This window comes from Anolis carolinensis, chromosome 3, assembly GCF_035594765.1.
Source record: "Anolis carolinensis isolate JA03-04 chromosome 3, rAnoCar3.1.pri, whole genome shotgun sequence".
NCBI lineage: Eukaryota > Metazoa > Chordata > Lepidosauria > Squamata > Dactyloidae > Anolis > Anolis carolinensis.
Window position 1 is genome coordinate 227,295,271 of NC_085843.1, and position 13,865 is coordinate 227,309,135.

The following is a 13,865-nucleotide window of genomic DNA, read 5'->3' on the forward strand; positions in this document are numbered from 1 at the left end:
GGCAGGTGGGACCGAGAGCAGGGCCTCTCCAGATGATCTTAGAGATCTAGCTGGCTCATATGAGGAGATACGTTCGGATAAGTAAATTATCTCTCTCTTATCCTAATTGGAGCTTTCTGATGCTGAGCAGAATTCTGGGAAATGTAGTTTGTGGCAGGGCTTTTTGAATTCTCTGCCATAGGGCTCCTCGCCTACTCATTTCTCAGAATTCTGCGCTTTCTCAGTCTCCTTCCCAGGTCACTCAGCTTTTCCCGCCATCCTTCTTTTCTCTCCTCATGGCGAGAGGTCATTAATTTAAAGAGGAATGGCAGCCTTTTTGGCTTCCCATGCTTGTACTGAAAATGAAACTGACTCTGATGATTCCTAAGTTTTGATGTTTTGATTCTTAAGTTTTTGTGTGGGCGCCCCCCTTTAAAATACCTGTTTGTATATATAAAAATTATAAATTAGATATGGCTTACTAATGAAAAACAAATTTTTGCACACCTTTAATAGATAATTTGCATTACATAAATTTAATGAGATCCATTACACATGTACACTTGTATATAAAACTTATTAGTAAGATAATATCACATTTGTCACCTTAGAAGGGTGATGGCAAGTGGCCACCACTGCCTTAGAAGATGTGGAAAATACTTTTCTTTGCTAATTTGAATTGATGATGTTGTCATTCCTATTATTATCATCATCAAAATTGTCCTGCCTTTTTTCCAAGTCTAGGTTAAAATAGATCCCATGCATTGATATTTTACTTATTTTAGGGGTGCTTCAGTTGTGGGATTTTGCATGGTCAAGGATTTGATCTGCATGGTTGTTGGGATTCCTTCAAACTCTGCAATTCTCTGATTCTGTATGAAGCACAGATTATTGAAATATCCTAAATTTTGTTTAATTGTTTTGTGCAGGGTTTTTGGACATTTCAGCCATCGCTCAGAGTGGCAGCTGGTGAAAGTAGACTACAAGTCTATTTTTGACAGACGGTGTGCTGAAGATGACTACAGGCCATGGCAACTTCATAGCCAGGTAAAATATTTGAGATGTGGATTCGTCTTCAGCCACACTTTCCCTAATTGCATATGTTGGATTACACCCATATTTTGACATGTGCAACTGTGCAAAGAATATGAGATGTCCTCATCCCTCCTCTCCTCAGCAACATTTCTCTCCCTGAAAAGTCTGCCAAGAGCAACCCCAAGAAATGTAGTGAGTTGTACAATGGAAGAGACAGGGGCACTTATGTGGCATGGAAGAGGCAGGGTTTTTTATAAGAATAAAGCCCTAACATCAGAATATTGCTCATTCTGGATACCCCTCTTAATTTATTGGGTCGGAATTCATGAATTCATTTCATGTATGGCTGTGATACAATACAATGCTGAAATATCTGCTAATTCGTGAATTGTCCCATCTTTCCTTTTCAAAGGGAAGGATGGTTTCCCTGTGTGTGAAGTAAAGGCCAATTGCAAACAGAGATAACAGCCAGGACAAGGGCTTATGCAGCCCCGTTGGCTTCAGTACAATCTCCAAGCAGCTCCTGTCTTTAAAATATGTAGGATAATTTCTTCTTATTCAACCAATTGCTGCGGGGGGGGGGGGGGGGTGTCTTTTCTTACTTGTTGCTGTTTGTAGGGCTGAAGTTGAAGATATCTTGGTGAGTGTCTGAAGTACCTTTAAGTTACTGAAGTTTAGCTAGTAGACTCTTTACAGCCATCCAATTAGAGATGATACAAAGGGGAAGCTAGCTGGGGCTTAGACACATAGATCACACCTATGAAGCTAGCTTTGGTGACATGGGATTGATAATTTACTTCTTAGTGACCAAATACATATGCGATAGTAGTTGGAGCCAAAGAAGAAACACTCATGGAAAGTTGACTGTAGAATTTATACCGTTACATGTCTCGTAGGATACACTGAACAATTGTTAGCTGCATTTTGTTTGTTTATTGCAACATCACTACATTTTACATTTTGCATGTTGGACAAAGAGGATACATCCAGTATTTAACAATGAACCTTAATTTTTTTAAAAAAAATTATTGAGGGGTAAGTGTATGACATACAAAAACATTTTAAAAACAGGGTTCACAAATAAGGATAACAGTGGAGGAACATAGAGCAGGTTTAGGGGGGTAAGGGGTTTGGGTGGTAAAGGAATAAAAACATAAGGAAAATCAGGGAGGGAGAAAAAAAAGGGGGTGATTCAAAAACTTCAATTCTTTCCCCTTTTGGTACAGTATTTGTAATTTACATTTCTTATAATGTCCCAGTTCAGTTTTCACATTTAGACCTTTTATTAATATACATTTCCACTTTTTCCCAGTTTGTCTTCTTTATCGGTTTACCTCTAATTTCTTTCATACACAAAGTTAATTTGTCCATATTCTTTATTTCTTCTAATTTCTCCAACCAATGATCAATCTGTGGGATCTGTTCTGTTTTCCATTTTTTTTTTGCTAGAGTTATTCTAGCCGCTGTTGAGATATATGTGAAGAGTTTATCATCATTTATATCCAATTCTAGTGAAGTGTCCGAAATTCCTAACAAGTATAATTCAGGTTTCATGGAAAAATTTCTATTCAATATTTTTGTGTCTCTACATGGATCATTCTCCAAAATTTTTGTATTTTTTCACAAGTCCACCATAGGTGGTAAAAGGATCCTTCATGCGTTTTGCATTTCCAACAGGTTTTTTTTGGGTAATTTTTATACATTAAGGCTAATTTTTTGGAGTCATATACCGTCTGTGAAAAATCTTTATCCAGTTCTCCTTAAGGTCCCAGGAATATGTATATTTTAGTTTTTTATTCCAAATTTGTTCCCATTCTTCAAATTTTATTGGACAGCCAATATTCCTTGCCCAATTAATCATACATTGTTTCACAGACTCAGATTCGGTAGACCATCCCAATAAGACATTATAAATCTTCGATATTTCCTTCCTGTTAGTTTGTAATAATTTATCCCATGTTTCTCCCTCTTCACAAAATCCCATTTGCTTGTCTTTTATAAATTGTTGATTAATTTCTGCATATTGAAACCATGATAGGTCTCTAAATTTGGTTTTTAATTCCTCCAAGGTTTTTAATGTATACATTCCCTTGGATTTCCCTTCCCTTACTTTATGATTCAGCTACACACATATATATTCTGTGGTCCATATGAGCTTTTGGGGTTTTTTTCATTTGCTGTGTGAGGTCCAAGAAAAATGTGACTAATTTATCTGAATATAACTTTTGCTTTTCCTAATAACTGGTGTCCCAAGCATATATTTTAATAATGCTAATTATAATACAGAGAGAGTTTCTCCTGTTCTCTACCTAGGGAGAAGCATGCATCATGGGGGCAAAAAGAATCTACAAGAAACGCAAGTCAGAAAAGAAATGCATGCAGGGCAAATATGCCGGTGCTATGGCATCTCAACCATGTGTTTGTACAGAGGCAGATTTTGACTGGTGAGTAGAGCTTGAAAAAATATTATTAAGAGTCTTTTAACTTGTTCAGTTCTTGTTGTAGGCACAGAATCCCAGATTTTTATCCCAGAAAATCTCACATCCACCCCCCCCCCCAAGAAAAAAAACCTGGGTCAACTTATCCCACCGGGCAGTGTGAGTACTAAACCTTACCTCTTATCAAAAAATGAATCTTCCCCTTCTATGAGTCAGGTAATGAAAAATGAGAGCTTAGTCTGTCTTGGGAGAACCTAAAAGAAACACTGATCTGCTCTGCACTCTCTGTCATGCCATCATTTCTGGACTTTCTGGATGCCTGTGTGGGAAAATGGCAGTGATAGCAGCCAGGGGCAACTGACCCCCTAGGGCAGTGGTTCTCAACCTGTGGGTCCCCAGGTGTTTTGGCCTACAACTCCCAGAAATCTCAGCCAGTTTACCAGCTGTTAGGATTTCTGAGAGTTGAAGGGCAAGACACCTGGGGACCCACAGGTTGAGAACCGTTGATCTAGGGTATATTTGGCATGTCCCCCTCTCCATGGAATACTTATCAGTGTGTCATATCAAATTCCATAATTATGGCCTCCAAATGTTTGCATCACTTGTACATGAGGTTGACTTATGCAGGAGTATATATAGTAAGGACCTTATCTATCTCTCTTTAAACCAGTAATGGAATTGGTTCTCCAAATATTTTGGATTTCAATTCCTAGAAATCTATCTTAGTAAGAGATCATGGGATCCATGTGGTCTTTTTGCAAGTTGTTGGAGCTCCTCTTACCCCCATCTTTCAGCACCCAGACTAGGAGGGAAATATAGCATGACCTGAGAAAGTTTATAATCACTTTGAAATAGAGTGAGGATATCTTGACAAGGACTTCAGATTATTTCAATAGGAAATCTAATGAGGAGAGGAAAAGATTTGGAAGCATATATTTGGAGAAGAAACTGAAAGAGCAATTCAGGATCTTGAATTTAATAGTTTTTGGTGCAGTGATATTAATTTATTGAATGCTATTGAATGCTCACCACAAAAGCTTCTAGAGATGATTCCAGATCAGTAAAACAGTACAAGCCATGACCTCAAGGTTGTAATCTACAATAATTAATGCTTCCTCTTAAGTCATTAAGGTCAGGATTAAAAGTTATCCTATGATAATAAATGTGTGAGTCATTTATATGCTAATAAGCAACACTGTTTTTGTTACCATAGACTAACAGAGTTTACACTGTAGAAATGCTATACAACTTTCCTTCTAATGTCGCTACAGTGTTGCCCATGGATATGTTATTTATTAGCTGAAACATATAATATTCACACTAATTGCACCTGCACAAAAAGTTGCAAACAATTACATGAATGTTACAGGATATACCATGTGAACATAATATACACGTTTTGATTACTTCTGTGAGGTTATGTTTTTCCTTTACTCCATATTAGTTTCTGTGTTTGCATTCTTAAGGGATGTACAAAAGCTATCTTGATATGATTGTATACAATATTGCATCAAAATGCAACCAAGGTGACCAAACACATGTGTCAAAGTTATTCTGTCTTTTTTGTTTCATCCACATGCAAGAGTACATTTGTACATCAGTAAAGTGACATTCAAAATGATTATGGTGCCATCATAGATTTTCTTTCATCAACCCTGCTTTGATGTCATGATATACTGCATTATCATATTTGTTGGTGGTGCTCTGTGCTTTCAAATGCCTTAACCTGAGATTTTATTGGCAAGATTTGTTAAGAGGTGGTTTGCCGTTATCTTCCTCTGAGTCTGGGAGAGTGAGACTCAAAGGATTTCTATGGCTGAGCAGGGATTCAGTCCCTGTTTTCTCAAAGCCCCAGGTCAATATTCAGACCACTAAGCAACACTATTTTTCAGAAGTATGTAGTGCTATTAAGAAGGAGAGGCAAACAATAAAAAATTAATTAAAATACTACTAATTAAATGCAGATCACAGGAAAAGTGTAATGCAGGAAAAAAAACACAGAACAAAGGATAATGATCACTCGGTCAATCTGTTGGAGCCCCTGGTGGCGCAATGGGTTAAACCCTTGTGTCTCCAGGACTGCTGACTGAAAGGTTTGCAATTCCAATCTGGGAAGTGGGTTGAGCGCTCATCTATCAGCTCCAGCTTCCCATATGGGGACATGAGCGAAACCTCCCACAAGATGGTAAAACATCCAGGCATTCCCTGGGCAATGTCCTTGCAGATGGCCAATTCTCTCACACCAGAAGCAACTTGTAGTTTCTCAAGTCACTCCTGATACACACAAAAAAATCAATGTTTTCCCCCTTTTAGGAAATTTGATCTTCTACAGAGCTAAAATCTCATTTTTAAATCAAACTTCTAATCTCAAGTTCTTTATGAAAAATGGTCCAATGTGGTAAATTCCTTTAAAAAGAAATTCATTTTTTATTAATTTGCAAAATTCAGTTATTTCTACAATACAGTATTTATTTTCCAGATATCTCTTAAAGATGAGAAGCCTGTCTGAGGAAAGGAGATGGCTATTCTAATTTGACATTACCAAAATGTCTGATTGCACAGGCATTAAAATCCAGACTTCATAAGACAAGAAATCAAATTGGCTAGGACAAACTGGGAATGTTATTCTTTTTATATATATATATATATATATATATATATATATATATGAGTTGTTTTTCATCTCAAACACATTCCTTTCCATTTACAAACACATATACCATATTTCTTCAATTGTAAGACACCATTGATTGTAAAATATACCCTAATTTCAGTACCACCACCAACAAAAATACATAAGATATACCTGCAATTCTAAGACGCACTCAATTTTTAGAGATGTTTATATTGAAAAAAGTGTTTCTTAGAACTGAAGAGATACAGTATTAATACTAGAAAGTTTTGTCACAAAAAAGTGCTGATAAAATTTTCACCAGCAATGAGGAAAAATGAGGAAATGAGGAAAAAAACAGAAATAGGGAAAGGCCTCCCATCCCTAGTAATACCTTTACTAATATCACGTTTTTCAAACTAGGAGTCAATGCTTCAGAGATTCAATTTGCATGCATTGCCTACTTCTCACTACCAGGGGGCAATAGTGTTTCAGGAATGATTATCACAATGGAAATGGTGTATCTAGCCTTAAGGACAATACTTCCTAGCAACTGCCTAGAAACTAAATTGTATTTATTGGAGTTGTAAATGGATTACATGGTGACACATGTGTTATTAAAGCATTTATTTACCTGGATTTCCATCTCTTTTTTTTCACCACAGCATGAATAGTATCACTCCAGTGGCTGTTTGAGGTTTTTATTCTGTACACAGGGAGAAAAACATCTAGTCAAAGAATAACTGCAACAATAATAGCAAAAGCTATAATTCCTGTAGAATGTTAGATTAAATCTGATACGATTAGCTTGCTTTAAAAAGGCAATGGGAGTTGATATCTTAGATTTCTGTGTGGCTATAGAAGAGACTGCTGATGAGGAGGCCTTTCAAAATATTTTCTTAAAGGTGAAGGAAAGGATTTGAGATTTACCTTTTGAAAAATCAGATGTGAGAGAGAACAAAACCACCCTATTTTCCCAGTCCTAATCCCAGTATTAACAGATATTGATTTGAAGACCATTACACAATAGTGTCCTCAAAATTGCCTCCTATGAAATAATTCTTTAGATTTCCTAAACCACATTAAAAAAAAACCGCAACAATTTACATCTAAGAGAAATTACACACCAGGCACTATTGTATGTGCAAGTCTTTATGTGATGAACAGGTGCATCTCATATATTGTTTTCTCTGAATTTATTATTTACTATATGTTTTGGTTTACATGTGAATGTTGCTTTGATGACATGGATATAAAGAAGATCAAAATAGTTCAAATAAATAAAATAAACTTTACAATCAACCAAACAGAACGTACTGCGGAACAAAATTGGGTAACTAGTGGAACCAGATTTTCAGTCCACACACAGGCCTGACAGACCTGGGAAATGGTCTGCCATCCCAACAGCATTCCTTTGTAACAGATCAAGATGGAGGGGAGATGGGGGACATATGGCGGAAGTTTTTTTTTTTTTTTGTTTATTAAATCTCTCCAAGATGCGCTGGACCTTATATACGCTCATGCAGAGATCTTAATGTACACACAAGCAGATTTCTTATCTCTGTCTGCACCCAACTGTTAATTCAAGCTCTGTTTATTATTATAAACATCAGAAGAAAGGAGTGGTTGCAAAGAGTTCTAATTGCTTTCCAATTGTGCTTCCCTTTAGCCACCTGTGTGTCTGTGGCTCCATTTTTTGACAGCCCAATCAGCTGATTTGGGCTTTTAAATGTGCATGTGCACTGGAGCAGTCCACACAGGGGGAAGGGAAGGAAGTCATGTGTTTTTCATGTCTGCAGAGGTATACAGTCATGCAAACGTGCACATTTTTGGGGTGAAATTGGGTTTTAAGCTCACCTTTTAAACAAGTGCTTTTCAGCTGTTAACCCAATTCTGCACGCACTTTTTCCAAACATCATTTAGACACACACCCCTTTATCTTGGTTACTTCATAGGTAGAAGGGCCCTGAGAGCCCTGAAAATGTGGCAAAATTCCTCTCATATCCTCTAGATAGGTAAAGGAAATACATTTTTTGTAAAGGTTGGACCAGAGCCCCTGGTGGCTCAAATCCATGGAGTGGGATGAGCTCCCACTGTTAGCCCCAGCTTCTGCCAACCTAGCAGTTCGAAAACATGCAAATGTGAATAGATCAATAAGTACTGTGCCAGTGGGAAGGCAACGTCACTCTATTCAGTCATGTCAGCCACATGACCTTGGAGGTATCTACAGACAATGCCAGCTGTTTGGCACTTCACTGCAGCCCTCTAAGACTCCATGGGTCCCTCCACTTTCCCCCTTTTTTTATTTTTAATGTGGGGGTGGGTGGACAGAATAACGTTTTAGTAACAGTAGTCCAGTTAGTCACTTTCTGAGACAGCATTAACAGCAGCACATAAGAACTCAATGATAAATAAATAACAATAGTAAATATGACATTTTTATTAAAAAGTAGCATTCTAAGTGCTTATTCTGTGTACATTGTTGCCTTAAATTTCTGCTTAGAAATCCTTTGAGAGGTACCAGTAGTTTATTTGTTTGAGATTTGTTTATTAAACAGGAAGTCATTATCAGTAAAAACAATCTGTACTTTAGAGGCTTGGATGTACCATTCTTTTTAATTCTAAAGTGGATTTCTAAACTAAGGCCTTTTAAATTAGTGATAAATATGATTTCCCTTTCCACATTTGGGGACTTGACTTTTGCAGATTTGACTATTCAAATATTTGATTTGACTGTTCTCTCTGGAACTCCCTCAGTCATCCAGGACAATTCTATCTTCAATTTCCAGCAAATGTTGACTATAATTTGTGCTGGAGGACCAAAATGTTTTGTCTGTTTTTTAAAAACTTTTTTTCACAGTTTTCTCTTTTACAGAGGTTTTGTATCTCTAACCGCAGCAAAAATGAAGGCTTATTGTACTCTACTGAAGCCAAAATATGTGCTACATGCAAAATGTATGGGATGGTAGCTACTTTAGGACTTATTTAAGTGAAGGGAATTTTTTTTTACAGCGGGCCATCTAGAGTGAAATTACATCTTTCCCTCATTCTGAAGTTATAAAACACCTTATGATGGTACTCCTTCCTTCGCTGTATTTAAACTAGAGAAAATGGTGCATTGGATTAGTAAATCCTTTGTTCCCTTTACTGCTTGTATGTCCCCAACTACTTCTGCTGAAAAGGGCTGTTCCTTAATTACAACGGTTCTCCAGTAACCATTATGCTTATGAGTAAGTAATGTCTAACTGAAGTCTCAACTTACAGTAAACAATGTATTTCATAAATACCAATTGCAAGGCCAGATGCCTGGCTCTGAAGTTGTAATGCTCAGTTCCCCTAACTCCTATATTCAGATTTCAGCAGGCAGGTTCATCCTCGGCTGCTCCCATTGATGTTAATGCTTGTTGATTGGAAGGCAGCCTGTGGTGCCTACAAGTAGGCAGCAATTTGTTGTTATCATCAGTGCTTCATATGCATCAGAGAGGAGACAAGACATTCATTAGATCATGAGGATGCAAGGTGAAAGAGAGATACGAATGTCTCTCCAGTGAGATGCAAATAAGCTGATTGCATCATTTCTCAGCATGTGCAAACATGTGAGTGAGTGAGTGTATGTGTATGCATGCATGCCATATATAGGCAAGGAGATTACTTAAATTTAAAAATGCTGCAATCAGAACTCTGTTAAATATACAGCTTGTTGAATGGCAAAAAAGATGGTTGCAGGAACCTAGTTATCTTTTTTAAACGTAGATTTGTCCAAATTGAAGGTTTACTCAACATCAAGTGTGGATAAATGCCGGACATTTGGTTTGAGAAACAAAAAATATTCTCAAATATATTGGTCTCTGTTGGGAAGGTCTGGCATTTAGGCTTAGCCACTCTAGCTCTAGAAAGAATTAAACAAAACTCTAACAAGGAATATTGTCTTGTTAATATAATAGCCATGAGTCCAGAAATTAATATGATCATACCTGTCCTGCCAGAGATCAACGAGACTGTTCCCTTGCTCAAATTTACCCTTATACCATGTGCATCATCATTCAGAGCCTGCCATAAAGGAGTTCCTCGCTAGCACAAAACATATAACAATTCACCTCTGCCCACACACATTAGACAAAGCTAAAATGACAAGAAGCAGTATCATCTTATAGTAGCTTGTTCTTGCAAACATATATGCTCATAAAATACTCACAAGGATCCAGTTTCCTTAGCCAGCGATGTCTATCACTTTTAGTATATTCCAACTCTATAAAGCAGACATGAAAAAGATGATATCTTATTAAATGTGTTGCAGTAGAAGACCACATTACAGTGGGGTTGATTAATTGAATAACAACAACAACAACAACAACAACAACAACAACAGCAACAACTTTATTCTTGTATTCCGCCCCATCTCCCTGAGGGTACTCGGGGGAGCTTGGGAACCAAGCCCAGCAATGTACAATAAAATACAACAACATAAAATACATTCCAATTATAACAAATTAATACATCAGAACTATAAAATCACAACATCACACAATAAAAGCCTAGCCAGTAGCCAAGGGTGACACAATGGTAATTCAATCTTGGGGCAGAGGAATAAAATTATATGTAGTTGTACAATATATTAGGAGTACTAATAACATGGGCCAGTGATAAAGGAAAGGAAGCCATGGCTCTGGGTTTGCAGCAACTGAGCAGAGATGTGATGACGTGTGACTCTTTAAGGTCTTCTTTCATTATTTGAACTACCATACATTCAAACCAACTTGATTGCAAATAGGGATAAAACATAATGTGTTCTGAGCTTGGAGACTGATCCCTGACATCAATGACACAACCCAATCTTGGAATATGTGCGGATGTACTAAGGAAAAAAGTGTATCTGGGTATACACAGAGTGCTTTTCTCTGACCCATAACCATGTCTTAAGCATTTGGATTGCACCTGATTTTAGGAGGCAGAAAATACCACCCTTGCTACTCTATAAAAAAATATTAAGAACCTCTTCCATAATCTATATCTTGCACTGAGAAATATTTAAAATCTCTCATCTAGAAAGAAAACAGATAAATAATATAAAATTCAAACTAATATTGTCAGATTAAATCGTGTTTTGTATTTATTGTAATACACATTTTTGCTCATTTATTTTTCACTTGATTATTGAACCTGTTCTGAGAGTGCAGTGTTACTGCTGTTTAATTATATCAGTACATGACAGCTCGGCAGTACAAGCATTCTGGTTTGTTGACAATCAGATTACAAGAGAAAGAAGGCTCATTCATACATAAATATTTGTTTTTCTCTGGAATGATGTTGTTGAATGATGATTTCAATAGCCTTTCTGCTGTCCCTCCACTAAGGATGCTTATGAAATTAATTTGCATCATTTGGGATAACTAAGCATCTGTTTGCAAAGCAATTAACCAACTTTCCTCATTGACATGTTACACAAAAGGCCTAAGAGCAACATACAGACTAAAGAAAGAAATGAAAATGCTGGATTTTCAAAATCCATTTGTGCGTTGTCTTTTCCCTAAAGCAGCAATTACTGGTTTCCAATGACAATGAATGGCGTACGTCCAGAGGGAGTTATCAACACAGTTGTAGTGCACATGTTTCATATGCATTAGGTCCTAGGTTCATTCCCTGGTATCTTGAATAAAGGAATATTAAATAGCGTGGCTGGGAAATACTTTAAGAGAATAATAGCAGTGGAATGTAGACTATTTGAGCTCGTCCAGTGAATGACCGAATTCCATATTAAAAAGACCAGAACTTATAAATTAGCTTCCCCACTCAGAAGCCTCAGTCCCTGGTTATGTTGTTTAGAAGATTATAGAAGTTGTCTTAACTTTTTAAACAGCTTATTATGTTACCACACATTATATCCTTCCCAACTGTCACATACCAAAATGGTGGGGAGGGGGGGGGAGTGACTTGAGAAACTGCAAGTTGCTTCTGGTGTGAGAGAATTGGCCGTCTGCAAGGTGGTTTCCCAGGGGATGTTTTGAGGTTTTAACCATCCTTGTGGGATGCTTCTGGAGCTTATAGAGGGAGCTCATCCACACTCTCCTGGGATTCAAACTGGCACAGAAAGAGGCAAGAAGCCTGGTGACTTATGTGAAAGATGAGCAGACAGGAGCATATTCATTGTGCACTAACTGATTTCTACATTGGGTACTGAAGAGTCACTTCCTTCTTCTGAGAATGATTGGTACAATAAAAAATTATTCTCGCTCAAATGTTGCATACTCATTGATGTTAATAAAGAAAGGGATGTGAGACTATATAGATTATGACTCCCTGATTGTGGGAAAATGCATGCCTAGTGATATCAAAGAAACTGAGCACATGTTGAAATAATTCTACAAGGTACTACATCTGTCAATTGTGCCATCAGAATTCATTATAAATAGATGTAAATGCAGTATTTATTTAGTTATATCAGTTTAATACCACTTTAATTGCCCTGACTCCATTCTAAGGAATTGTGAGATGTATATAGTGCACCACAACTTCCCTGGGCAATTTATCTGAACTAGAGCCAAAGTATCAGGAAAGCCTGTCTATACAACTGAATTTAACTGATTAATCATCATTTTTTCTTTATTCAAGGTATCCCATCATCATAAGAACATATCAGAATTAACTCACCATCTACTTAGATGTGCAATGGAAATGGATCTTATGTCATCCCAATATGGTGCTTGAGTTGCTTATTATTTAAACATGTCTCTTTTTCTTCAATCCCAGTGACTATGGATTTGAACGTCACAGCAATGGCCAGTGTCTGCCTGCATTTTGGTATAACCCATCAACATTGTCAAAAGACTGCAGTCTTGGTCAAAGTTATCTCAATAGCACTGGGTGAGTGACTAAAGTTATCAAAAGCTGACTCATTGGCATGTCCGTGTGTGTGAAAGTTATTAAATTCTCCAACAAAATCTCTGTATATCAGGTTTGAGATGTTTGATTATTGAGTAGTGACATGTAAAACACAAAAGACACAGATAAACTTGTGGAGTCATAAAAAGCACCATATTCCATTAGAGGGATTTTATAAATTTGCCAAGTGATGGTGTTGTAAGTTCTATAGAACTCCGTATAAGGCTATATGTTTGAAAAATATGTAATGAGAGAACACAGAAGCCAACTGATGTTCAACACCTCCTGTGTGCATAGCCTGAAACACTGAGCTAAATCCCCATAGGCTAAAGCAGTGTGGTCCCACCTTTAGTTACCCAAGGGCCCATCAAACTTTAGTATAGGAATGTGAGGGCCAGAGACATTCCAGAAAGAAAATGAATTATAGAATTAATATTGAATTACATAACTAAAATATTATTTAATTTCATAATTAAAATATTTTTCCAGTAAGAAGGGTAAGGGTCAACAAAAATGAATTGGTGGGCCACATGGACCACACTGGGCTAAAGCATGATTACCGGGCATCATCTGTTATACTTAAGAAAAAAGGAACACCCTTCATGAGAATACTGGAAGCTTGGGAAGGGTAAGGCTGCTTCTTTTTTTTTTCAACTGTCCTGTTTCACACAACTTTAGAGCCACTGCCTCCTGATCAAGCTGAACCCCAATGGTGTCAGATTGTGGTTGTACGTTCACTAAAAGTAGAAGCACAGATTGCCTGGAAATGCCTTAAATGGGGAGATCAATATAAACTCCCTGACAAAGCTTTCCAAATTTTCTATAGAATCTGGCTTATATGAATCATAGCTTGGTACTTCCAAGCCCTTTGACTAAGTTCCTAAAGCTCATCATTTTTAGCTGGTTCATGATTTTCTTGATGA

The 13,865-nt window shown here is 37.1% G+C and overlaps 1 protein-coding gene across 4 annotated transcripts in view; it reads left to right on the plus strand.

The window, feature by feature from the left end:
- The window catches only part of sorcs1 (sortilin related VPS10 domain containing receptor 1), a 597,151-nt gene that overhangs the window by 530,674 nt on the left and 52,612 nt on the right, over positions 1–13,865 (plus strand). For all 4 annotated transcript variants that reach the window (XM_062976277.1, XM_062976275.1, XM_062976278.1 and 1 more), the window contains exons 15-17: positions 909–1,026; positions 3,328–3,458; positions 12,811–12,924. In XM_062976277.1, the coding sequence (XP_062832347.1) occupies positions 909–1,026; positions 3,328–3,458; positions 12,811–12,924 (363 nt within the window). The remainder of the gene's footprint in view (positions 1–908; positions 1,027–3,327; positions 3,459–12,810; positions 12,925–13,865) is intronic.